Here is a 24974-nt window from a genome sequence, read left to right as displayed (position 1 = left end):
ATTGAGTGTGCAATCATCAACTGTTTTATCTGCAGACATCAACGAGTGTCTCACCAACAATGGAGACTGTGCCCAGAACTGTAACAACATTGAGGGCAGCTTCAACTGTTTCTGTAACTCCGGGTTCACTCTACACAGCAATGGATTCAACTGCAGCGGTGAGATTAAATTTTAAATGGTGTATATTATTATTATAATACTTTAAAAAGACATCAATGAGTGCCTAACTGACAATGGAGACTGTGAACACACCTGTTCCAACATTGAGGGAAACTTTAGCTGCTCCTGTAACACTGGATATCAACTAGACATCAACTCACTGAACTGCTCAGGTAAATTGATCTTGTGCACAAAAATTCACTCTCATGTCTCAATGTAAACAGACATCGATGAGTGCTTGCCTGACAATGGAGACTGTGAACACACTTGTACCAACACTGAGGGCAGCTTCAACTGCTCCTGTAACACTGGCTATGAACTGGACAGCAATGGATCAAACTGCTCAGGTAGATGCATGGATACGGCCATCAGATTATGGGATATTGTTGCATTTTGATCAAAGGAAACAGTATGCCAAAAAAACATATGCCATAAATTATATTGCATATTGCACAGTTGCAAAAAACTAGGTGTCCTATATAAAAGGGAGTGATAGAATACAACAAATCAGTTGTTACATAGTTACACTCGTGCGCACATTGGATATAGGCTAGTAGTGCCGTTTGCTCTCAAGGCCGCCCATGCATGTGGCACTCGTGGCTGTGTCACAACTATTTTAATTTACACCCTCAGATATTGATGAGTGTTCTCGCAATGAGTTTGATTGTCTGTCTAATTCTATCTGCGTCAACAGTGAGGGTAATTACACCTGCCCCTGTAATAATGGCTTTGCTGGAGACGGCTTCACTGGTTGTGAAAGTAAGTTGTGTTACTTGGTCACTGAACTAGGATGATTCATTCTACACAACACTAGACATCAACGAGTGTAAAGATGGCACTCACAACTGTGACCGCAATGCTCTCTGTACTGACAATGTTGGGAGCTTTGCTTGCACTTGTGTGTTTGGCTACACTGGGACAGGAGAGCAATGCGGTGAGTGTGACCTTGTGGAGGCAAGCCCAGCATGTACCTGAACTCCCCTTACAGACTGCACTGATGGACAGGTGCGGCTGATGAATGGAAGTGAACCCAGTGAAGGTCAGAGAATGGGAAGAGTTGAGATCTGCTACAACAACACCTATGGCAGTGTATGTGATGACTTCTTCAATGAGAATGCTGCAGCTGTTGTCTGCAATGGAGGAACTGGTCAGTTGAATGACCGTGACAAATAATCAGTTAATACTAGCATTAATTACTACCTTGTTGTTGGGCCATTAGGTCATCGAATATCAAAAAGTGCTGCAGAGGCGGTTATTGTGTTCAGTACTAATTTGGTTGTACAACTAAGAATTACGATATGTATTTCCTCATAACTTCACTAATTGGTTTAGTTCTTATAGTTTCTTTGATGTTTTAATCTTGTGATGTACATTTCAGGCTCTCCAGTTCGTGGTATTGACAGTACATTTGGTGTTGGTTCTGGTCCCATCACTCTGGACAATGTGGTGTGTGTTGGCACTGAGAACAACCTCTTGAGCTGCTCCCATAACCAGATATTCCAGCACAACTGTGACCACTCTGAAGATGTGGCTGTCATCTGTGATGGTGAGCCTATCAGTAAATGCCATTGACTGCACATTATTCATCATCCTCCTCACGCACAGTCTCATGTATTGACGGCAGTGTTAGACTGAGAAATCCTGATGCTGTCTCAGAGAGCACCCTTCCAGAATACGACCTAATCAAGGATCAGGTGTCTCGTGGTGTGGTGGAGTTGTGTGTGAACGGTGACTTTGGTAGCCTCTGTGACAGTGAGTGGGACGATCAGGACGCCTCTGTGGTCTGCAGACAGTTGGGTTTCTCCCCACATGGAGCCATTCATCTTGACGGCTATTTATTCAATGGATTCGCTTCTTCAAGTGTTAGAGACGGTAGTTATGGTTGTGTTGGAACTGAAAGTGAGCTAATAAGTTGTGCTTATCAGCCAGCTGCTACTTGTGGTGGGGTTAACGTTGAAGGAGCTGCAGTAGTGTGTCAGGGTAAGTGTGTGCTTACTATGCTATATGCGGTATGTCACAGCTATTATTATTTGCAGATAAAACAGCAACTGCTTTCAGCAACTGTACTGATGGAGAGATTCGACTAGTGGGTGGAGCTAATGTCACTCTCGGAGCTGTTCAAGCCTGCATGAATAATGCTTGGGGCTCAGTGTGCAATGACAGATTTGGTACCAACGATGCCACTGTGGTGTGCAGACAACTTGGCTTCCCTGTCACTGGGGCTGAGGCCTTCAGAGATGCCAGTACCAGGTTCAATATATCAACAGGACCTGTGTTCCTAGACCGGGTCGACTGTAGAGGGTCAGAGAGCAGCGTAATGGGCTGTAGCCAAACACTCCCTGGTCTATCTCAATGTACTGCCTCCGAGATTGCTGGCGTAATCTGTATAGGTGAGTATAGGCAAGATAATGTACGTATCAAGAGCATATCTTGATTAATTTGTGTGTTATTACTCCTCCTCAGATGTGAACCAGTGTCTGACCAACAATGGAGGGTGTGCCCACAACTGCACCAATGAGCTTCCTGGATTCACATGTAGCTGTAGAACCGGCTACAATCTGGACACTGACAAAAGAAGCTGCGTTGGTGAGTCATTTCTCAGAGAGTTTTGCATTCCTATGATTGTTGTTTTCATTCCAGATATCAACGAGTGTGAAATTGAGGACATTTGTTTGGACGAGTGCTTCAATACTGATGGTAGCTATACCTGTCTCTGCACCTCCAACACTATTTTGGATGCAGATGGACAAAATTGCATACGTAAGAAACAACAGATGGTTATATCTGTTGACGTATTGTATTGACTTGTAAATGCCTACATGTGCATTTCTTGTAGCTAAGTAAGAACTGCTTATAGTTGTAGTTTATTGTTGACTTGCTTTTGCTGTTTACTATTTACATTGTACTTCCATCTGGGTAGCTAGTCCTTATTCATTCCACAGCCTGTCAAGATGGAGGTGTTCGGCTGGTGAATGGTTCTGTTCTGTCTGAGGGAAGAGTGGAGGTGTGCAGAGGTGGAGTGTTTGGTACCGTCTGTGATGACTTTTGGGATGAGCTGGATGCCAGGGTCGTCTGTACACAACTCGGATACTCTGCATCAGGTTAGGAGACTGTGTAATGCATAGTCAAGCTAGTTTCATTGTAACTGTACTACAGGGTCCATTGCTGTGTCTGGTGGTGGGTTTGCCCAAGGCATTGGCTCTATTTTTCTTGACAACGTGAAGTGCAGTGGAAATGAGCAGAGTCTGTTGAACTGTTTGTACAGTCAGACCCACAATTGCGACCACTCTGAAGATGCAGGAGTCAGGTGTCAATGTAAGTGGAGTGTTTTCAGTAGTGGGGAGACCTTGATGTATTTTCTCCTTGTAGCCATGTGTAGTCATGGTGAAGTGCGACTGGTGGTGGGAGAGGATGCGGACTCTTTCTACGAGGGTCTCACTGACTACAATGATGCCTACTATGACAAGGATGGACTGACAAGTGGCAGAGTGGAGGTGTGTGTCTCTGGGAGGTACGGTTCAGTCTGTCACACCCCTTGGACAGAAATGGACGCCTCTGTCGTCTGCAAGCAACTAGGCCTCTCACAATATGGTAGATTCAACAACTAATAGCAAAATAATAATACATTTTTTGTTTCAGGTGCTATCAATGTGAATGCTGATATTTTTACGGAGGGTAGTACACCTCGCCTGGTATCAATGGCCAACTGTACCGGAACTGAGGTATCACTTCTCGACTGTATGGGTGTAGTCACTGGCTCTGGCACTGGCTTCACTTGCCCCACCTCTGGAGTTATCTGTCAAGGTACACCTTTCCTCCCCTCATTTCCCCTCAATGAATTCACTGTTCTCTCTCTATAGCTTCAGGCACAGCAGCTGGTGACTGCTCCACTGGAAATATTCGTCTCACGAATGCCACTGACACTTCAACAACCAGGGAAGGACGTTTGGAGGTGTGCATCAACAATGCCTGGGGAACAGTCTGTGATGACCGATTCAACTCTCTTGATGCAACTGTGGCCTGTACTCAACTAGAAGGATTCAACTCATCTGGTGAGCAAACAGAATCTTGGTAGAGTTTTAAAATTTCCCTCAGTCTCTCAATCTCTTATATAATTATGGTCTTTAAATTTTTTGCAGATGCTGCATTTTTACCTAGGGGCACAGTTGAACAAGGTTCTGGTCCAATATTTTTCTCTGGCCTAGTGTGTACTGGACAGGAGTCTGATCTGCAGGACTGTAGCTTATATTCTAACCAACCACCTAGCACCTTCTCTAGCTGTCAACACTCCCAGGATGTCGCCGTGAGATGTACAGGTAAGAAATTGATGGTGGTTCATCATATAGCACTACCTAACACTGTCCCTTCCTCTCAGACATTGACGAGTGTGCTGAAGATAATGGAGGATGCAACCAGACCTGTACCAACTCTATCGGTAGCTACGAGTGCAGTTGTCAGAGTGGCTATCTACTCAACCAAGATGAGAGAGGATGTGATGGTGAGTAGTTTATCTGGTAAATCTCGTACTCCCTCGTATTATAGACTCTACAAAGAAACCCTTGGCTATTTGTAAATTGTCCTTTTTCTCTTTGCACAGACATTGACGAGTGTTTAGCTGACTCTCATAATTGTGACCGGGAGAATGGTGTGTGCAATAACACAGTGGGTAGCTTCAACTGCTCCTGTCGCAGTGGCTTTACTGGAGATGGACTTACCTGTACTCGTAAGGGAACATAATTATATACTGTCATGTTTAAGATGTCGGATTTGTAAAATAACATAACTAAATTGCCTTAATTTTCAGGTATATTGTGCGTACAAGAGGACAACATTTGCCATGCCAACGCTATTTGTTCTGATGACACCGAGACTGGTATTTTCTGTGAGTGTAAGGAGGGCTATGTTGGAGATGGAATAGTCAACTGCTCAAGTAAGTACCTCAGCCACCTTAATACACTATTTACCTGAGCCCCTTCTTTAGACATTGACGAGTGTTCCAGTGCTATCCTAAACACCTGTCATGAGAATGCCACCTGCACTGACACTATGGGCAGCTTCAACTGCTCCTGCATACAGGGCTTCCAAGGAAATGGCACTGACTGCACAGGTTAGCAGTGTGATGTGTATAGGGGGCTGAGTGTATGCATGGCGGTCATAGGCTAGAATATTATATTGTCAAGAGCGTATAAAGAGAAGAGGGCATGCATCTGTAATCTATGATATTACAAATGGACGGGGGCATTTGTCTAAAAATACACAATAATTTATTGGCACGTACTTTATACTCTGGACTAGCTCATTGTGGGCGGTTGGCTAAATGTAGCATATCCTGTTGACTCATCAGTAATATGCCGCATACACAGTATATACATTGCGAGTTGCATGCCCTCTTCTTTTTATACGCCCTTGATATCGTCTCTATTAATTCATGTTTTCATATCTGTAATCTGTTTTCCCTGATTAATTTAATGGGCCAACACCATTCATAACTATCTCTTGCAGACATCAATGAGTGCAGTGATGAAGCACTGAACAATTGCCATGTTGATGCCATCTGTGTGAATGAGGTTGGGAACTTCTCCTGTGCATGTAGACCTGGTTACCGTGGTGATGGTGTGAGCTGTGAAGGTATGCGTCACAAGATGACCGGCATAGTTAACTGATATTGTGCTGCAGATATCAACGAGTGTGATGAAGAGACTGATAACTGTATCAACTCACCTTGCAACAACACGAGAGGCAACTTTGTGTGTGGAGACTGTTTCCCTGGGTTCGCTGGAAGGAACCAATGCTGTGAGTGCTTATTCCTAGTATTATAGTATAGTAATAGATGTGTTTGTTTGGTTTCCCTTCTCTTGCACTGGACATCTCTTATCTCTCTCTCCCTCCAGCGTGTATGCAAGGAGATGTCCAGCTGTTCAATGGGGCCAACAGGACACTGACCACTGAGCAAGGCTTTGGTCGTGTGGAGGTGTGCTACAACAACTCCTACTACACTGTGTGTGATCATCGCTGGGACGTCCTGGATGCCAGTGTGGTGTGCACACAGTTGGGGAAGAACTCGGCAGGTAACAACTATCGGAGATAATAGTGTAGTGTTTGACACTTGTTATAAGAGCTTTTTACATTACCTACGTATGATGAAGGTTGATTCATCTATAGAATTTTTATTTTGGGTAAAGAATCGTATCATGCCTCTGTGACTCCAGGGTCTGTACCTGTGGGGGGCAGTGTGTTCAGCAGTGGCCCCTCCCCCATTCTCCTGGACAACATTCGCTGCTCTGGTAGCGAGTCATCTCTTCTCGAGTGCAGCCACAACGGGTTCCAAGTGTTCAACTGTGACCGCAGTGAGATTGCTGGGGTGTTCTGTGACAGTAAGTAACGATGTCATGTGTATATCTAAGTGCACCCTTCATTGTATGTATGATCTTACTGTTACTGGTTATTTGATCTTTGTTAGGTGCGTGCATTGAAGGAGATGTGAGGCTACTGGAAGCCGACGGTCTCTCAGACTACACTGATCTGTCCAGTGATCAAGACGACCTGCTCAGGGGCAGAGTGGAGGTGTGCGTGGGAGGCAACTATAGCACTGTGTGTAACGATGGTCAATGGGACAATCAGGATGCCTCTGTGGTGTGTCGACAACTGGGGCTCTCCCCATATGGTTAGTCAATGAATACACTAACTGTTTGCTTCTGATATAGCAATCAAAATATCAGCTTCCCTTGGTTGAACCTTGCTCATTCAACTGTATCGCAGTTCCCATAGCTTACTAGTATAATTGCTGCTTGCTCATGGTGCATGAATAATAACAGTAATCAAACCTCCTTGGTTGATTGTAAACAACAGTATTGCACTTCCCATACCCGGTATACCTTTACACTGTAATTACTATAATATTATTGTTGGCTTATCCATTGATTCTCCTGTCGCCGCATGATCATGCAGGGTCTGTTGTGGTGTCTGGTGGATTGTTCTCAAGTACCGTCCTCTCCCCGGCCCTCTCTGGTGTGAGGTGTAATGGCTCTGAGGAGCAGCTCCTCCAGTGTCCCCACAGCCCCTCCCCCCTATGCACCACCCAGGAGGACGCAGCTATCATCTGTCAAGGTACACTCTCTTGTTGTTGTGTGGCTACAAAGAGTCATACTATTGTCCTAGTAAATGTTTTGTCACCATGGTTCCCTTGCTATGAAACAATATCGTACCTAATGTACAAGCCTCTTGTGAGCTAGTATACAATCAGTCTCTCCCCTCCCTACAGAGAGGAGCACTGTGAGAGGTGAGTGCAGTGATGGAGAGATTCGACTGGTGGGAGGCAACATACTCTCTGGGCGTCTGGAGCTCTGCATCAACAATGCCTGGGGCACTGTCTGTGAGGAGGGATTCACTGCAGATGATGCTCAAGTTGTCTGCAACCAGATTGGACTACCACATAACGGTACAGATTTGAATATGCATAACACTAATTATTTTTTTAATCTTTGCAGGAGTGAATGTTTTTAGAGATGAGCGTTTTGGAATTGGAAATGGCCCAATTTTCTTAAGCAGTGTTCGTTGTTTTGGAACTGAGACACAGTTATTGGATTGTGAATATCGAACTGTACATTCCTGCACACATTCCAATGACATCTCCATTGAGTGCATAGGTAAGTTTATTCATAATTCTGTATGGAGCTCTCAATAACCCCCCCATTCTCCCCTGACAGACATTGATGAGTGTGCTGTCAACAATGGTGGTTGCTCTCAGGTGTGTGTGAACGACCTCCCTGACCCGAGTGGTGTTGCACCTGGTTATCACTGTGAGTGTCGTACTGGTGACACCCTCCATCCTGACAACCACACCTGTATCCCCAACTCCCTCTGCTCCCTCATTGATGGGGACCTCTCTTGCTCCTGTCGCCTTGGCTACCTGGACTCAACCGGGAGCGGACTCAACTGCACAGGTATAGAGGGAGCCTCAACGTCATAGCTATATACTGAAGCTACAAGTATCTCTCGTTTATCATATATACTGACTTTTTTTTTACAGTTGACATCAATGAGTGCTTGAATGCAAGTGCGTGTGGCCTAAACTTTGACTGTATCAACAATGACGGCAGCTTCTTATGCTACTGTGGTCCTGGTTTCTACCGCGATGAGGGTCTATGTGGTGAGTCATACGTATATAGATCTGAAGCAGACGTAGTAGTAGTTATAATATTTTTCAGCACTGCGTATGTAGTTTTTTTGCTACTAATTCGATCCTCTACGACTACGTATTGCATGATTGCTCTCCCTGCCTGCAGTATGTCGTGATGGAGAGTTGCGACTGGTGGGTGAGGCTAACATGACGGAGGGACGAGTGGAGCTGTGCCTCTCTGGAGGTTACACTACACTGTGTGATGACTCTTGGGACGAGCAAGATGCTACTGTGGCCTGTCGACAGCTCGGATACTCCACTGATGGTCAGTCTACACACTGAATTTTTAGTAGCATACTTGAAAATTTATAACTTTTGAATAATCCATTTTCTACAAGCTATGTATAAGAGTGTTGTGTTGTGTTTTGTGAGCAGCTGTGGTGGCGTTCAGTGATGCTCACTTTGGTGAGGGTGTGTCCAACATCAGCCTGGGGAGTCTGGACTGTACTGGCAGTGAGAGTCGACTATTGGACTGTTCCCACCAGACAAGCCCCGTCTGTTCCCATGCCGAGGACGCCGGTGTGAGGTGTGGAGGTGAGATCATGTGACCTATCATGTGATTATGTTACCATGTCATGTGATCCCTAGCTTTGTGCACGGAGGGTCATGTGAGACTGGTAGCCAATGAGGAGTTTGACAACAACGGACTGACTGATGGAAGAGTGGAGGTGTGTGTAGGCGGGCGATACGGAGCAGTGTGTGACGACTTCTGGGACAGTGGAGACGCCTCTGTGGTATGCAGGGAGAGGGGACTGTCTTCATATGGTGAGTCAGAAACTTGAAAGAGGCTGTATTTACAATTTAATTTACCCCCTACTCTTAATCTCTAGGAGCTGTTGCTCTGCAAAGTGTCACTTTCTCCGATACTTCTGTTCCACTACTCATCACGGACCTTGGTTGTGTTGGCAACGAGACATCTATACTGGATTGCAGCTTCAACCAATCACCAGACACTTCTTGTGGAGCGTTTGAAGAGGCAGGAGTCGTGTGTCAATGTGAGTCACCTTTTTATTTGTTAAGCGCTTGTATCTAAAGCAATAAGTACTCGGGTTTTCAGTGTATACTATTTCTCTCCCACCATACACACACTGTGTGCAGCTCTGTCCACTCTCCGTGGTGACTGTGCTGAGGGACAACTGAGACTAGCCAACTCCACTGATGATGAGAACACTCAGTCTAGACAAGGCCGAGTAGAGATCTGTATCAACAATGCCTGGGGCACTGTCTGTGACTCCAGCAACACGTTTGGCCCCAACGATGCCTTGGTTGCTTGTGCTCAACTGTCTGGGTTCCAGAGAGCTGGGGCAGGAGTGGTGACTCCCAACCTCCCCCCGGCCACTGGTCCGGTCTTCCTGGACAGACTACTGTGTCAGGGCACCGAGAGCTCTCTGTTGGACTGTCCCAACGTGCAACTGGGTGTGGTCACATGTACCCATTCACAAGACGTTGCAGTCAGATGCACAGGTGAGCTATAACATTCAAACACTACTACGGATGCACTTAGATGAATGAAGCTATAATACAGTTGTTGAATTACTTAATTGTTACGTTGTGATTGGTTGTGTGCAGATATCGACGAGTGTGCCACCAACACCTCGTGCTGTGAACACAACTGTTCTAACACTATTGGCAGCTTTGACTGCAGTTGTTACGATGGCTACCAACTCGACAGTAACGGGTGTACTTGCTCAGGTATGTGCATTAATGAGAGTGGGGGAGTAAAGTTGTCACTGTCTTGTTTTCAGACATCAACGAGTGTGCCATGAACAATGGAGGCTGTGAGCAGAACTGTAACAACACTGAGGGCAGCTTCAACTGTTTCTGTAATACCGGGTTCACTCTAGACCCAAACCAGAGCAGCTGCAATGGTTAGCTTTGCACGTACACACTGTACTTGTGTATTCACTGTGTGTTGTGCAGATGTGAATGAGTGCTTGGATAGAAATGGTGGCTGTAACCAAGGTTGCAACAACACTGCGGGCAGCTTCTACTGTTACTGCAATGAAGGGCACACACTTCATAGCAATGGCTTCTTCTGTGAGGGTGAGTATAAAGTGCCAGACCTCCTGCAAATAGGTCATCGTTGTTGTTTACATAGAGACATGTTAATAAGAATTCATCATGTTCTCTATGTAAACAGACAATAATGAGTGCCTCTCCGGTAATGGAGGATGTGAACACACTTGTACTAACAATGAGGGGAACTTTAGCTGCTCCTGTAACACTGGCTATGAACTGGACAGCAATGGATTCAACTGCTCTGGTTAGTATTGACAAAGTGGTTTGTTTAATACCTTCGCCTGTTGTTGAGTGAATGATAAATCTCCCCTCAGATATTGACGAGTGTGATCGCAATGCGTCTGAGTGTCTGTCCAATTCTACGTGTGTGAACATTGAGAGTAATTACACCTGCCCCTGTAATAATGGCTTTGCTGGAGACGGCTTCACTGGTTGTGAAAGTAAGTCGTGTTACTTTGTCACTGAACTAGGATGATTCATTCTACACAACACTAGACATCAACGAGTGTGAAGATGGCACTCATAAATGTGACCGCAATGCCATCTGTACTGACAATGTTGGGAGCTTTGCCTGCACTTGTGTGTTTGGCTACACTGGGACAGGAGAGCAATGCGGTGAGTGTGACCTTGTGGAAGCCAAGCCCAGCATGTACCTGAACTCCCCCCTACAGACTGCACTGATGGACAGGTGCGGCTGATGAATGGAAGTGAACCCAGTGAAGGTCAGAGAAAGGGAAGAGTTGAGATCTGCTACAACAACACCTATGGCAGTGTGTGTGATGACTTCTTCAATGAGAATGCTGCAACCGTTGTCTGCAATGGAATTGGTGAGTTTTATACTGGTAAAAATTACCCTATTATTATTTGATAACATCTGTATTGTTCACTAACGGTATATACTGTTCATCTGCTGATTTATTATTTAACCACATGTGCATGCAGGCTCTCCAGTTCGTGGTATTGACAGTATATTTGGTGCTGGTTTTGGTCCCATCACTCTGGACAATGTGGTGTGTGCTGGCACTGAGGACAACCTCTTGAGCTGCTCCCATAACCAGATATTCCAGCACAACTGTGACCACTCTGAAGATGTGGCTGTCATCTGTGATGGTAAGTAGCCCGTAGAGTCCTCATTGTCCTACTCATTCTCTCTCATCACAGTGCCGTGTATCGAGGGGAGTGTCAAGCTACTTAACCCAACAGCATTTGTGAGACCTCTCCAATCCTACAACTTCATCAAGGACCAGTTGTCTCGAGGCGTTATTGCTGTGTGTGTCAACGGACAGTACTCCACTCTCTGTGACGACAGGTCATTCAAGTCTATCGATGCCTCCGTAGTCTGCAGTCAGCTGGGATTCTCATCTTATGGTAAGTGCCAGACATTGAGTGTATGAACTGCTAGTTAGTTATTGGCTTTCTCACTCTCAGGTGCTGTGGCTGTGTCTGAGTTCTTCTCTGACAACACTCTCACTGGAATCCAATCCAATTTTTCCTGCAATGGCGCAGAGAACAAACTGACAGACTGCAGACTAACTTCCAGGGGAACTTGCTCATTATCTGATGGTGATGTGGGTGTTGTATGTGCCCCTCTCTCCACTGTGATGGGTGTGATGTGTGAGGACGGTGATGTGAGGGTAGTGGGTGGAGAGACTGTCCTTGAGGGAAGGGTTGAGGTGTGTGTGAATCGTGCCTGGGGCACTGTCTGCGGTAGAGGCTTCACTGAGGACGAAGCTCACACTGTCTGCACTCAACTAGGACTCCCATTCAATGGTCAGCGGGTATTTATTTGCTATCACCGCACTACAGTGTTCAGTTCTAATTGTGTGTTTGTGATTGCTGTTTATTCCAGGCATTACTATATAACTCTCAATGTCTAGGTACTGTTGTGTTTCCAGACTCCTCCCAGTTTGGGGAAGGGTCTGGTCCGATATTCTTGGAGGGACTGACTTGTTCCAGTGAGAGCTCCAACCTTGTGCAGTGTGCGGACAACCCCATTGGTGTCCACAGGTGCACACACTCTCAAGATACGGGGGTCAGGTGCCTAGGTGAGTCAGGCTGATAGCTCTAACAATGCAGGTTACTGTGTACTGGGTCATTTTGTTCTGTTAGAATTGCATTCTACGATCAATTTTCTACAACGCTGTGCATATTATTGTTGTTGATTTGGTATGACTTCTTTACAGACTACAATGAGTGTGCTGTTGGAAATGGAAATTGCTCCCAGATCTGTGAGAACCTAATCCCTGGTCACAGGTGCCTCTGTGAGGATGGTTACCTTCTGGCTGAGGACAACAGGACCTGTAATGGTACGTTTGCTACTCTAGCCACTCAATGTGTACCTCACACCATTCGTCCTTCCCTACAGACATTGATGAGTGCAGGGACTCTCCCTGTCATCCCAACGCCACCTGCACCAACACTCAAGGTGGCTTCCAATGTAGCTGTGACAACAACTTTGCAGGTAATGGGACCTCCTGTACCCTCGTCTGTGTGAACGGCTTCCAACTGGAGGGACAGACCTGCGGTAAGTGTTGTTATTAGAGGGGGTTCTCAAATCAATCATACTGTCCACTTGTAGTGTGCAATGATGGAGACCTGCGGCTAGTAAATGAGGGAGGGGATAACGAGGGACGTGTGGAGGTGTGCTTCAACAACACGTACGGCACCGTCTGCGGAGATTTCTGGGATGAGCTGGACGCTACTGTAGTCTGTCGAGACCTCGGATTCGCCACCAATGGTGTGTATATTATACAGTAATCCCGTGTTGTGTTAAACTTATCTCTCTCTCTTTCTCTTTCAGGCTCTCTTCCAGTGACTGACTTGAGGTTTGGTGGTGGGGAGGGTGAAGTCTTCCTCAGTAATGTCCACTGTCAAGGAACCGAAGAGAGACTAGTAGACTGCCCTAGCAACCCGACCAACTGTAGCCACACCAGGGACGTTGGAGTCAGGTGTCAAGGTAATTAGGAGATATATGATTTCAGGGGCAGTCCCCTCAAATATCCTCTTGTTCTCTCAGCAATGTGCACGGAGGGTGAAGTGCGACTCTGTATTGGGGAGGGGTGTGTTTTTATGGAGACCCAGGACTTCCTCATTGACAACAGACTAAGTGTGGGGCGTGTGGAGGTGTGTCTGGACGGACGATTTGGGACAATCTGTAGAGACTCTTGGGAGAATCGTGATGCATCAGTTCTCTGCTCAGAGTTGGGCTTCTCTCGCTATGGTGCTATTGCTCTGTCCGATGCTCAGTTTTCTGAGGGACTCAAGCCAACCAGCTACAACGAGATCAGCTGTCATGGAAATGAGAGTAAACTGTCAGAATGTGCATTTGTGGGGCCATCTAGAGCTCAGAGCTGCGGTCGTTTTGAGGACGCAGAGACTGTCTGTCAGAGTAAGCCTACCTCTTAGCTGCAAGCTAGACATGCATTATGAGTGACCTTATAAGTGCATGTATAAAGAAATACTTACTGTTTATACTCCTTCCTCCCCTAGATCCAGCAACAACTGTGGCTGGCAACTGCTCCACTGGTGACGTGCGTCTCATTGGACCCACAGACCAGACAGCTGGCACAGCCGAGGGACGAGTGGAGGTGTGCATCAACAATGCTTGGGGCACCGTCTGTAGCAATAGCTTCACCCCTGAGGATGTCGGCACCATCTGTGTGGACCTGGGAGGATTCAACAGAAGTGGTGAGTTAACGAGTGAGAATATGTACAAGGCTGTCAAAATGTTGAACGGGTTCTTTGAATATTTCCTGTTTTGTCCATTCCATATTGATCCCCCATGTTCTATCAACAGCATCTCTTGCTATACCGACGGTGTCTGCTGGATCTGGCCCCATCTTCCTGGACCAGCTGGCTTGCTCTGAGTCAAGTGAGACTGTGCTGGAGTGCAACAGGTTCTTCTCTCCCACTGGTCTCCACGGCTGTGACCACTCCATGGACGTCAGTGTGCGCTGTACAGGTGAGTGCATTCTACGCATGTACATTTTCGATTTTCTGAAAGCCAAGAGCTGATGACTTAGATTGTGATTTAGCCTAGCTATAATATTATTGCTGTGTTGAACTGTACTTCCTACACAGACATTGATGAGTGTGCTAACAGCAATGGTGGATGCAATCAGAACTGTACAAACACCATTGGTAGTTTCTACTGCTCCTGTGGGGAAGGATATCGCCTTGGTAACCTTGGTTTCATCTGCGATGGTCAGTTTGTCATGATTGTCTGTACCAACTATAGTGTTACCATGTAACTATTGTCTTGCAGATATTGATGAGTGTGAAGAGGAGAATAATGACTGTGCTCAGACCTGTAGCAACACTATTGGCAGCTACACCTGCGGCTGTAACCTTGGTTATCAGCTAGCCACTGACCAACGAAGCTGCTTAGGTAAGTGTCTATTTCTAGTAAAGGGAAGACAATTGCTAATTTTGTGTTTTTCTTCAGACATTAACGAATGTACAATGAACAATGGAGGCTGTAAGCAGAACTGTAACAACACTGATGGAAGCTTCAGCTGTTTCTGTGCCTCTGGGTACAGCCTGGACAGCAATGGACTCAACTGCAGCGGTAAGTTTGTTTTTATTCTTGTAACTGGTGTATTATTTTTCACTAACAGACAATAACGAATGTCTTGTGAATAATGGAGACTGTGAACACACCTGTACTAACTCTGAGGGCAACTTTAGCTGCTCCTGTGACACTGGCTATAGCTTGGATGATAACCAACGTAACTGCACAGGTGAGTACATACTCTTGTGATCTCAACCATCCTCTTAACAACCTATTTCCACACTCAGACATTGACGAGTGTGGTAGAGACCCACCTCCATGTCATGTGGATGCTAACTGCACTAACATCGAGGGCAACTTCACTTGTACTTGTAACACTGGCTTCACTGGGGATGGACTGGAGGACTGTGTTGGTAGGCTGGTGTAGCAAAACATGTCTAGCTTCATACATGTATATAGATTCATTCACGCTCACATATTACCCCCCCCCCTCTTTTTTAACCCCCTTGCTCCCCCTTTTACCCCCCACATCTAACCCCCTGCCCCCCCTTTTACCCCCTACATCTAACCCACTCTGCCCCCCCTCCTCTTACCCCATACATACATGTATTACTCCCACATATCTTGTGCAAGAAGTTGTACATGTGTTCAGATATATCATACAAACGTGTATTGATCATTGAGAGAGTGCTTCTATTCCCAGACATTAATGAGTGTGTGGAGAGTTTTGACGACTGTGACGACAATAGAGCAACCTGCACTAACACTAGAGGCTCCTATAACTGCTCATGTAACCATGGATACATCGGGAATGGATTTACGTCTCAATGCAGTGAGTCGATAGGTGGCTACTCTCATTACCAAGAAGCCGTCGGTTGAGAGAAGCTGTCAGTTTATTCTTGTATATACACAGAGTGATGTTCTGTCTATAGTATAGTAGAGTATGAGATAATTGGAGGTAACAATTCAGTACATTCATACCACCACGTCTCCCCCAGCTTGTACGGAGGGTGCCATACTGCTCATGAACGGTGTGTCTGTATCACCAAGAGAGGGCAGAGTGGAGGTGTGTACGGACAATGAGTACAAGAGTGTCTGCAACTTGTTCTTTGATGAGCTTGAGGCTCAAGTCGTCTGTGATCAGCTCGGATTCTCCTCTCCTGCCACCAGTAAGCCAGTAGAAGTAATGGCACAAGTCAAGTGCTTTTAAAGTGATTTTAAAGTGATTGCTTATCGGTCAAAAAAATCCTACTGGGGCAGATCACACAAGTGTTGTAAAATTGTAGTCCTCTTAAAACAGTTTCATGTTTCTCCTAAAATAAATAATAAGACCTCATGTTCTCTCTCGTACAGCTTCATTCCAAGTGCGAGATGATCGGTATGGACTGGGGACAGGGCCCATGATTCAGAACAGCTACACGTGTGATGGAACAGAGTCGTGGTTCTTGAACTGCACTGCAGAGTCCTCTGTGACCTGCACCAACGGTCACACTCAAGATGCAGCTGTCAGATGTGAAGGTGAGCACCCTCTCTGACCATAATTATCAGCATTGGTTTGTTTTGTTGAATAATTTTTGCCCCAAGAAATACTTAGTGTCATTGACTGTGCATTATAAGCTCGATGTTCTACTCCCTTTCAGCCTTGTGTGAGGAGGGTGATGTGCGACTGGTGGCCTTTGGTGACACGAAATCCTATGTGAATGACACTCAACGTCAGGGCCTCGTAGAGATGTGTGTAGAGGGACAGTATCGAAGAGTGTGCGATAATAACTGGGAAAATGAAGAGTCTTCAATCGTCTGTGGAGAACTCGGATTGTCTAGATACGGTAGGTTAGAGCTCAGTGTACCAGCTCTAAGGTAGCCTTATGTTGGGCTAGCTAACTCTGTGTGTGTATGTGTGTGCTATTTTTAGCGTATATTTTGTTCCTCAGGAGCTGTTGATTTGCCGGGACGTGGTTTCGCTCAAGGTCAACCTGCTTTGTTGAATTTGTCCTGTATAGGCACTGAAGACAAACTCGGAAATTGCACTTTTAATAGAACTAGTTTCGATGCCACATGTGAAATTGCTTCAGTGGTCTGTCAAGGTATTACAGTTCAATGTGTGTTGGTGTCCTTTACCTGTCTCTGTTTTCACCATGCAGACCCCAGCACCACTACAGACGCAGGCTGCCCTGAGAATGAAATACGACTAGTTAATGACAGCCGCTCTATCGATCTTCTGGACGGGAGAGTGGAAGTGTGCATCAATCGTGCCTGGGGCACCGTCTGCTCTGAGGGGTTCAATATTGATGATGCGAGAGTTGTGTGTGAGAGTTTCAATGGATCTGGTGGGTGTGTAGCTAATCTTTAATTGTTGTTTTTTTGGACCAGTAATCAAACTTTCGTGCCAATAATTTATTTCTCTAGTACAACAGATGATCTTAAAGAGATCTGTCCTTTCACAGATCCAGATGGTTCCATTTCTTTCAAGTCTGTGTCTACATCTGGCTACACAGCTGGCAGTGGACCGATCTTCTTCACTGGTCTTAGGTGTACTGGACAAGAGGAGAATCTGGTGGAATGTCCTGGATCCTTCGGTGTCCACACTTGTACACACTCTCAAGACGTGGCTGTCATCTGCCCAGGTGAACACTAACTTGTTTGTCTTGTTTGTTCTGGGTTCATTTAAGACACCAATAATAAGCTAGTAAAATACCCGTGTTCATTTATGTACTAATACTTTAGCGTATAATATTGACTAGGGAGTACTAATATATATAGTGTGTGTGTTATTCAGATAAGAATGAGTGTCTCGAAGAGAATCGTTGTGGAGGAAACAGCAATTGCATCAACACTCCTGGGTCCTTTGACTGTGTCTGTCGTGATGGATTCCAGGGAGACCCATTCACCATGTGCACAGGTGAGGCAATCAACTGTCTCTCTATGCTCACAGTTTGAGTACTTTGTCGTGTCTGTAGATATTGATGAGTGCTCAACAAACATTGGAGGCTGCTCTGACGATTGTGTCAATACCGTCGGCTCATTCTTTTGCACCTGTCCAACTGGTTTCCAGCTAGACGTTGATGGTCGCACTTGTATCGGTATGTCCATTCTATATATGCACTGACCCATATATACATTGACATACTGTTTGTGATAGATGTGAATGAATGTGAACAAGATCCTGATCCATGTGCCAATGATGTAACAAGAGTTTGTGTCAATACAAACGGTAGCTACACTTGCAATTGTAGACTTGGATATCTTGAGAATGCAAACAGTGTGTGTGAAGGTACGTACGTTTATCTTTGCGGTTATGCTGTTCTAATAGATATTTGCTTCAGATATTGATGAGTGTTCTGTTAGTAATGGAAGCTGCTCTCATGACTGTTTCAATACTGAAGGCTCTTTTGAGTGCAACTGTCCAACTGGTCTCCAGCTAGATGGTGGGAGATTGAACTGCACTGGTAAGTGTTTCATTTCTACATGCATTTTTCTTCCCTATAGCAACTGAAAATTCATGTTTCCATGCCATTAAGCAAGACTTACTGTAGCACAATGTTCTAATTTACTACAGATATCAATGAATGTTTGTCTCCTCACTCGACACTGACCAACTGTGACAGTGAGGATAGAGCAAGTTGTACCAATACTCTCGGCAGCTACCAGTGCTCCTGTCTGTCAGGCTACACTGGAGACGGTGCCAACTGCACTGGTGAGTGGTCATTGTTATAATGAGTGATTTGGGTCCAAATTACATACCGTATTATGTTCTAATTTATCGGACAGAAAAATTAGAAATTGTCCGGGTATAATTGGAACATATTTTTATGTAGCATGCGAAGTGTCCAGAATAATTAGAACAAGCAAGCAGCTGCATGTGAGCTCTAAGTTTAATAGAACAGTGTGCGACTGAATAGTTGCACTAGCTATCTAAAACTAGCTACTCATGATCAAAGCTATCTAACTGCAGCACTCTCTAAGTCTTACTTGCCGTGTATGTAACTCAACTTTTCAAGGTATTGTCCGGGTATTTAGTAATATTAGCACTGGAGTGTCCGTTGTATTAGAACAACGAAAAATTGCCCCAAAAAATGTCCGATAAAAAAAAAAAAAGATCTTTTTTTTTCTAAGTATTGAACATTATGGTTGTTGGAGCCAGGGTAATATACTGTACAAGTATTGTTTAAGTATTGTGTTCAACATGGGAAATTAGAAGATATACGGTAGTAACTATACTCAAAAAAGGTGTGTAAAAAAGAGAATCAAATTAATATTGCCTGACTCGTAATTACTATACATGTACACTTCTTGCTACCCCTTCCCCTTGTAGACATTGATGAGTGTCTACTGGATGAGGACAATAACTGTGCCGCTCAGGCTGTGTGTGAGAACACTGTGGGTAGCTTCAGGTGTCAGTGCTCTCCTGGCTTCACTGGAGATGGGAGTACCTGCAGTAAGTATCGTGTAAAGAACTAGCTGCTACATGCAGTTACTTGATTTTGACGTTTAGCTTGTATGATATACGTTATGTCTCCAGTGTCAGCTTAATGTCTGACTCAGCTATACTCTCCTCCTAGCATGTACTGATGGTACAGTGAGGCTGGCCAACACAGTGGATGGCAGTCCCCCTCATTACATAGCAAGGTCCCTCGAGGATGCCTCTGTCTGCTTGTACACGGACAACAAGAAGAACTGCTCTCAGTCTTGGGAAACTCTCGAGGGAAGAGTGGAGGTGTGTAAGCAAAACAGATTTGGGACTGTCTGTGACGATCGCTTTGATGTCCTGGAAGCAAGAGTGGTCTGTGGACAGCTCGGATTCAGCTCAAGTAAGCAATAATATCATTAAATCAACTAGCTTGGTGGGGCAATCAATCTATTTTGAATCGTGATAGTATATACAGTATTCATGTCTCCTGTAGGCACGAGTGTGGTACCCATCAAGCGGTCTCCACGACTCTACGGATATGCCCCCCCTAACACACTCACTGTCCTGGATAACTTACGGTGCTCTGGAATTGAGCTCTCTCTACTTGAGTGTCAACCCTTCACAAACTCTCGTATAAAAATTTGCCAACACTTTGAAGATGCTGGTGTGCAGTGTGGAGGTACGTTGTGTGTGTACTACCTGTAGTTCTACTCACTTGATGTGCTTGTACCCACTGCAGCTGTGTGCATGGATAGGAGTGTGCGTATCATTGCTGGTGATGGAGATGACTTCTACAATGGACTAGACTCACCCCTCGATCCCTCTTTCTATATTGATGAGGAGTTGGCAGCTGGTCGACTAGAGATCTGTGAAGAGGGGGTGTGGAGACCAGTCTGCATCGATGCCTTTGACTATGCCGATGCTTCAGTGGCTTGTGCTCAGCTGGGCTTTTCCAGAGCAGGTGAGATCACGTGAACGTGAGACAATGTAAGCAATTTACTTGTTTTGTCCTCACTCACCTGTGCAGGTGCCATCAACGGAGAAGACAATCAGTTCCAAGGGCAGACTGACAGGCTTTACCAGAGGAACATCACGTGTGTGGGCAGTGAGAACAGTCTGGTTGATTGTGCTGTGTCTGACCAGCTCTTGGCTGACTGCAGCAATACCTTGAGCAATGCCTACATATCCTGTCAAGGTGTGTACTTCTTATTTATAGTTGTCATGATGATATGATATTTGTTGCTCTCCTCTCTCAGATCTAGACACTGTTTCCTCAAACTGCACAAACTGGGAAGTGAGACTAGAGAATGGCACCAGCGTGAGAGAGGGTCGGCTGGAGGTGTGTCTCAATAATGCCTGGGGCACTGTCTGTGACAACGGCTTCAGTGATACAGACGCCTCAATTGTCTGTGGCCAGTTGGACTTTGATAGAGAGGGTCAGTATACTCATGCAGCAGTATGAATCACCTGAATGCTTGTGTTTGTGTAGATGCAAGGGCTCAGTCTCAGTCAGACCTGGATATCTATCCTGGGACTGGACCCATCTTCCTGACCGACCTGCTCTGTGACGCAAGTGACAACACACTGTTTGACTGTCTGTTAAACGGAGGCTCCACTACTCTCAACACACTTGGGCTCACCAGATGTGATCATGACCAAGACATTGGTGTGGAGTGTATTGGTACGTGTATTAGGATGTTTAACATACAATTTGTTGCATGTATACTGGCCATGGATTAGTTGGATTCCACATGCGTATAATCATCTTCTGAGTATCCCACAATTTTTAGTACATAGTTAAATACGTACAACCATGCTCTCCCTTACTATCTGATAGCTACCTGTAAGAGTGAGACCTCGATGACCACTCGTGGGAGCTACAATTGGATGAGAATATTTGCCGAGGAAAGGGGCTCTTTATCATGTGTCTATGGAGCAGTGGACAGAGACAATCAAGCACTGGTCAATAATGGCATGGCTCTCAGATACTGCAACGAGTATGGCAACTGGGAAGAGGTGGACTTGAGAGACTGTCTCACATTCACCAAATCTAGACTTATCAGTATCGCTGAAGTAAGTGTAAATTTTGCGCAAATCTCAACATATTTATTATTGTGCTCATTATTTCAGAGTGTTGTGACAGACGAGAACTTGGAGTCTGTCACTGTGAGATTGATGGAAGCAGTCACTATGGCCACCACTGAAGAAGATCAGAGTGCTGATATTCTCGAGAGAATTACGAACCTTGTTTCTGAAATAGAGAGCTGCACTTCAGAGGACAGGGTAAGCAGTGGTCACTCCGAGTCTTATTGATATATCGATCACCTACCTCATTGTTGTGCAGTGCTCAGCTGGACCAACAGAGATCAACAACTTAGTGATGACTTTGGACATAATGCAAGACTGGAGAAATGACACTCTCAGAGACTTCTCAGCAAAGTAAGAAAACAGTTCTTCATTAGATTCCGTTTACTCCATACTATTGTTTCTTTCTCATACCGACCAGGATTGCCCTGGGACTGGCGAGTATAATCTCAGACTACACCAGAGAGCTGACAATACCTGAGGGGGAGACCAGTGTATTTGATTCATTCCGGTCTGAAACTATCACCTTCTTAGGGCTCAAGGTTAGAGGCATATACAATCGTCCATTTAATTGAGTACGACTATGTATTTCAGAAAGAACTAGTTGAACTACGGAGCGAAGGCGTCACATTCAATTCATATGGTAAGTTTTGCACTGTATACGTATGAATAAGGAACCATGTAGGCATTAAAGCCTGAGGGCATATATACTCCATACTGCATATAATAGATGATGTTCATTCTCTCAATATATAGGGGGTGCCTTAACAACTGGTGTTGCTGGAGAATTGTACGACAGTGCTGCAACTGTTCCCGAGGGCTTATTATCCATAACACTGCCTCCAAATTTGTTCAACAACTTAATTGTTGATGATGACATCGTTGGTCTCCTAGGGGAGGCCTCTGGTCTGTTGCCTGGTGATGATGTCAGTATTCTCTTCAACACATACGACTTTTCCACTCTCTTTCCGATATCCAACGAGACCCAGTACAGACTTGCTAACATCAGTGATCCAGAACTAGTCGGTCAGTTTCAAGTGGCCTCTTCCCTAGTATCAGCCTCTGTGGTTGGCTACGATGCTCGTAATCTACCAAACAACACCAAGGTCACCATCATCCTGAAACTTCAGTCGAATGTGAGTTTGTAAGATTTTGCCCACTGAGTATGTGATATGAATATCTTTTTTCAGGAGTCCCAAGTACCGCTGTGTGTCTACTGGGACGAGACTGCTCAGGGTACGTATGATGCTGTGTATGTGATGATGTCATGTTTCATCATTATTATGACATCACAACAGGGGGTCAAGGTGATTGGAGCACGGAGGGATGTGAGAGAGTTGGTGACAAGTTTCTGGACAGGGTAATCTGTCAATGTGACCACCTCGGCATTTTTGGAGTGTTCGTGGTACGTTACCTTTCATATTGAAGCAAAAGAAATGTATGCTTTATCTTCACAGAATATTAATCCTCTACCTTGTGACCCTGGTTTTATGAGCAACCCCAGTGCCACAGATTGCATTCGTGAGTGCTTCTAAATACTACCCATATACGCAGTTTTTATGGCCCGAGTGATATCGTAGTCTTCTCATTGGTAGCTACTCATAATGCTTTACTAATTTGACTTCTTTCTCACGTACCTCACAGCTATTCGCCCTGAGGTGTCCATAGAGTACACTGAGAGAGACCCTCTCACTGTCATGAGCCTCCCTGACAATACCTACCAAGTGGAGGTGGGCCACGATTTCCAAGTTACCTGTATCTCCACTGGAAACTTCAGTGGAGAGGTCACCTGGTACAAGCTCAGCAATACTGGTGAGTGCATGGCTGCATGTGCTAGTGGAGTTTATTTGCATGTGTAGTTGTATTGTAGGTGTTTATTGAATTCAACATTGCTTTTATACCTTTAGGTGCAAAGGTTGTTGAGCTGAATGCCACTGTTCCAGAAGAGATGATAATGTCATCAGGATTTGGGGATAATAGTTCCATTCCCTTTGATCCCACCTCCCCTCCCCCTGTGATTGAGGAGGAGCCTGGCCAACTGTATGCCTACCGTCTCAGTCGCAGTGAGGTCACTCTGGGCACTCGGAGGAGGGACGTCCTCGGAGCCAGTGTTGGGACTGGACGAGTTGCCATGGGAACGTATGTTTGCGTGGCCAGTAATGCTGTCATCAACAACACAGTAATGATCACTCTTCAAGTCAAAGGTTTGAACCCAAGAACCACGTTACAATAAGCCATACTGTTACTACTCTCTCCTCCTAATACAGATGTCCCAGTGACAGACCCCCAAACAACTCACTACATTCGGTTCTCCACTCTGCCCTATGAGATGGCTTACAGTAAGCTCAATGTCTACAGTGAAGGTCTGGTGAATGCTGTGCTGAGCGAGGCAGTACTCGATGCTCTCAACAGCTCCATCATCAACACTGTGCAGGACAACTCTTTCTCTGCTACCCAGCTGAAGACGACATGCAACCCTGTATCAAGGTGTGTGCATGAGAACAGCTTGTATAGCTCTCATTATCACAAGGATGTGACAATTAGTGCATCACGCTCTAACTATGCGGCTTCTAATCTAGCTGGTGGCCTACTAACGTAATAAGCATAGTAAGGAATGTAAACAGTTGTTGATCTTCTTGTACTTGGCTGCAAAGTGTGTGCTCTGTATGTACGTACATACATCATTGCCCCTTGTGTATACAGTCGCCCTGAGGACACTACCAACAATATGATGCGTGTGGAGTGCCAGATAGTGAATGTCCCTCGGCTATCTACGGACACACTCTTGCTATACTTACAAGACATCTCCTTCAATAGCAGGTTTCAGAGCAACCTGCAGTTGGGCCCACTCCAACTGAACATATCAAGTAAGCTAAGCATTATCTGTGGTCTCATTATGTATACTTGTTTGTGTATAGGTGATGGTTTCTGTGACAATGAGATGATAGACACACCCGACCGTCGTGGAGAATACTTGTGGAGTGAAACCCAGGTTGGACAGACCATTCAAAGGAGTTGTTTCTACAACAATGCCTCGATTGGAAGCAGGCAGTGTTTTAGTCACCTCCGCTGGGAGAATGCGAACCTCATGAACTGCATCACCAGAGACACACTCGAGCTGCAATTATTAGCTGAGAGACTTGTGGTATGTTCATCCTAGTAGCTGTGATATAAGTCTCTGTTTATTGTGTGTGTTTTGTGCAGAAACAATCTGTGACTGCTGACAATGCTGAGGAAGTAGTTAGTCAGGTTACAAATATTGTGTCTAATTTGGATGAAGTGGATGAACAGTCAGAAGCTAACCTCGACCTCATTGTGAACGTGTATGACAATATTGTGGGCAACTTGATCGATAAGGACTCCAACTTCTCTGTTTCAACCAATGTAAGTCTCTGCAAATCTGAGAGTTAACAAATCGTAGATAGCCACTGCTTTGTATAGTTATTTTCTGTCAGTACCACATTTTATATGGTATTCTTATTCTGCAGTTTGCCGGGAACACGGTGTCTGTGTTGGACAGCATATCAGACTGGCCTGATGATGTTGTACAACAAAGATCATCATCGTGAGTTGCCCATGAACATATCCCGATAGCTAATGAGTTTGTAATGTAC

The 24974-nt window shown here is 45.2% G+C and overlaps 1 protein-coding gene across 1 annotated transcript in view; it reads left to right on the top strand.

Annotated features, from left to right (window-relative positions):
- The window catches only part of LOC135330993 (uncharacterized), a 31116-nt gene that overhangs the window by 2645 nt on the left and 3497 nt on the right, over nucleotides 1-24974 (top strand). Inside the window, exons 6-99 of the mRNA XM_064525998.1 lie at nucleotides 36-158; nucleotides 210-332; nucleotides 384-506; nucleotides 793-918; nucleotides 974-1093; nucleotides 1148-1306; nucleotides 1538-1705; nucleotides 1765-2139; nucleotides 2196-2549; nucleotides 2623-2745; nucleotides 2800-2919; nucleotides 3102-3260; nucleotides 3316-3474; nucleotides 3529-3750; nucleotides 3799-3963; nucleotides 4020-4211; nucleotides 4299-4475; nucleotides 4535-4657; nucleotides 4757-4882; nucleotides 4964-5089; nucleotides 5141-5266; nucleotides 5662-5787; nucleotides 5836-5952; nucleotides 6051-6227; nucleotides 6369-6533; nucleotides 6620-6823; nucleotides 7108-7266; nucleotides 7421-7597; nucleotides 7647-7805; nucleotides 7866-8102; nucleotides 8189-8308; nucleotides 8445-8603; nucleotides 8714-8872; nucleotides 8927-9103; nucleotides 9169-9333; nucleotides 9437-9802; nucleotides 9908-10030; nucleotides 10084-10206; nucleotides 10259-10381; nucleotides 10479-10601; nucleotides 10672-10797; nucleotides 10853-10972; nucleotides 11029-11184; nucleotides 11300-11467; nucleotides 11519-11725; nucleotides 11786-12127; nucleotides 12235-12402; nucleotides 12541-12663; nucleotides 12723-12881; nucleotides 12936-13094; nucleotides 13158-13313; nucleotides 13374-13745; nucleotides 13847-14044; nucleotides 14154-14318; nucleotides 14438-14560; nucleotides 14622-14744; nucleotides 14802-14924; nucleotides 14974-15096; nucleotides 15155-15280; nucleotides 15571-15699; nucleotides 15866-16036; nucleotides 16221-16385; nucleotides 16508-16693; nucleotides 16799-16951; nucleotides 17009-17194; nucleotides 17312-17491; nucleotides 17644-17766; nucleotides 17825-17947; nucleotides 18007-18138; nucleotides 18191-18313; nucleotides 18424-18561; nucleotides 19180-19302; nucleotides 19427-19675; nucleotides 19769-19954; nucleotides 20015-20236; nucleotides 20303-20470; nucleotides 20532-20711; nucleotides 20765-20956; nucleotides 21113-21348; nucleotides 21406-21558; nucleotides 21620-21714; nucleotides 21782-21902; nucleotides 21955-22003; nucleotides 22117-22496; nucleotides 22551-22596; nucleotides 22659-22765; nucleotides 22818-22881; nucleotides 23005-23172; nucleotides 23268-23564; nucleotides 23628-23847; nucleotides 24064-24227; nucleotides 24279-24505; nucleotides 24565-24744; nucleotides 24849-24925. Of these exons, the coding sequence (XP_064382068.1) occupies nucleotides 36-158; nucleotides 210-332; nucleotides 384-506; nucleotides 793-918; nucleotides 974-1093; nucleotides 1148-1306; nucleotides 1538-1705; nucleotides 1765-2139; nucleotides 2196-2549; nucleotides 2623-2745; nucleotides 2800-2919; nucleotides 3102-3260; nucleotides 3316-3474; nucleotides 3529-3750; nucleotides 3799-3963; nucleotides 4020-4211; nucleotides 4299-4475; nucleotides 4535-4657; nucleotides 4757-4882; nucleotides 4964-5089; nucleotides 5141-5266; nucleotides 5662-5787; nucleotides 5836-5952; nucleotides 6051-6227; nucleotides 6369-6533; nucleotides 6620-6823; nucleotides 7108-7266; nucleotides 7421-7597; nucleotides 7647-7805; nucleotides 7866-8102; nucleotides 8189-8308; nucleotides 8445-8603; nucleotides 8714-8872; nucleotides 8927-9103; nucleotides 9169-9333; nucleotides 9437-9802; nucleotides 9908-10030; nucleotides 10084-10206; nucleotides 10259-10381; nucleotides 10479-10601; nucleotides 10672-10797; nucleotides 10853-10972; nucleotides 11029-11184; nucleotides 11300-11467; nucleotides 11519-11725; nucleotides 11786-12127; nucleotides 12235-12402; nucleotides 12541-12663; nucleotides 12723-12881; nucleotides 12936-13094; nucleotides 13158-13313; nucleotides 13374-13745; nucleotides 13847-14044; nucleotides 14154-14318; nucleotides 14438-14560; nucleotides 14622-14744; nucleotides 14802-14924; nucleotides 14974-15096; nucleotides 15155-15280; nucleotides 15571-15699; nucleotides 15866-16036; nucleotides 16221-16385; nucleotides 16508-16693; nucleotides 16799-16951; nucleotides 17009-17194; nucleotides 17312-17491; nucleotides 17644-17766; nucleotides 17825-17947; nucleotides 18007-18138; nucleotides 18191-18313; nucleotides 18424-18561; nucleotides 19180-19302; nucleotides 19427-19675; nucleotides 19769-19954; nucleotides 20015-20236; nucleotides 20303-20470; nucleotides 20532-20711; nucleotides 20765-20956; nucleotides 21113-21348; nucleotides 21406-21558; nucleotides 21620-21714; nucleotides 21782-21902; nucleotides 21955-22003; nucleotides 22117-22496; nucleotides 22551-22596; nucleotides 22659-22765; nucleotides 22818-22881; nucleotides 23005-23172; nucleotides 23268-23564; nucleotides 23628-23847; nucleotides 24064-24227; nucleotides 24279-24505; nucleotides 24565-24744; nucleotides 24849-24925 (15598 nt within the window). The remainder of the gene's footprint in view (nucleotides 1-35; nucleotides 159-209; nucleotides 333-383; nucleotides 507-792; nucleotides 919-973; nucleotides 1094-1147; nucleotides 1307-1537; nucleotides 1706-1764; nucleotides 2140-2195; nucleotides 2550-2622; nucleotides 2746-2799; nucleotides 2920-3101; nucleotides 3261-3315; nucleotides 3475-3528; nucleotides 3751-3798; nucleotides 3964-4019; nucleotides 4212-4298; nucleotides 4476-4534; nucleotides 4658-4756; nucleotides 4883-4963; nucleotides 5090-5140; nucleotides 5267-5661; nucleotides 5788-5835; nucleotides 5953-6050; nucleotides 6228-6368; nucleotides 6534-6619; nucleotides 6824-7107; nucleotides 7267-7420; nucleotides 7598-7646; nucleotides 7806-7865; nucleotides 8103-8188; nucleotides 8309-8444; nucleotides 8604-8713; nucleotides 8873-8926; nucleotides 9104-9168; nucleotides 9334-9436; nucleotides 9803-9907; nucleotides 10031-10083; nucleotides 10207-10258; nucleotides 10382-10478; nucleotides 10602-10671; nucleotides 10798-10852; nucleotides 10973-11028; nucleotides 11185-11299; nucleotides 11468-11518; nucleotides 11726-11785; nucleotides 12128-12234; nucleotides 12403-12540; nucleotides 12664-12722; nucleotides 12882-12935; nucleotides 13095-13157; nucleotides 13314-13373; nucleotides 13746-13846; nucleotides 14045-14153; nucleotides 14319-14437; nucleotides 14561-14621; nucleotides 14745-14801; nucleotides 14925-14973; nucleotides 15097-15154; nucleotides 15281-15570; nucleotides 15700-15865; nucleotides 16037-16220; nucleotides 16386-16507; nucleotides 16694-16798; nucleotides 16952-17008; nucleotides 17195-17311; nucleotides 17492-17643; nucleotides 17767-17824; nucleotides 17948-18006; nucleotides 18139-18190; nucleotides 18314-18423; nucleotides 18562-19179; nucleotides 19303-19426; nucleotides 19676-19768; nucleotides 19955-20014; nucleotides 20237-20302; nucleotides 20471-20531; nucleotides 20712-20764; nucleotides 20957-21112; nucleotides 21349-21405; nucleotides 21559-21619; nucleotides 21715-21781; nucleotides 21903-21954; nucleotides 22004-22116; nucleotides 22497-22550; nucleotides 22597-22658; nucleotides 22766-22817; nucleotides 22882-23004; nucleotides 23173-23267; nucleotides 23565-23627; nucleotides 23848-24063; nucleotides 24228-24278; nucleotides 24506-24564; nucleotides 24745-24848; nucleotides 24926-24974) is intronic.

The sequence above is a fragment of the Halichondria panicea genome, chromosome 2 (genome assembly GCF_963675165.1).
Source record: "Halichondria panicea chromosome 2, odHalPani1.1, whole genome shotgun sequence".
Classification (NCBI taxonomy): Eukaryota; Metazoa; Porifera; class Demospongiae; order Suberitida; family Halichondriidae; genus Halichondria; species Halichondria panicea.
The sequence above is the reverse complement of the archived record's forward strand: the minus strand, read 5'-3'. Positions and strand labels throughout refer to the sequence as shown.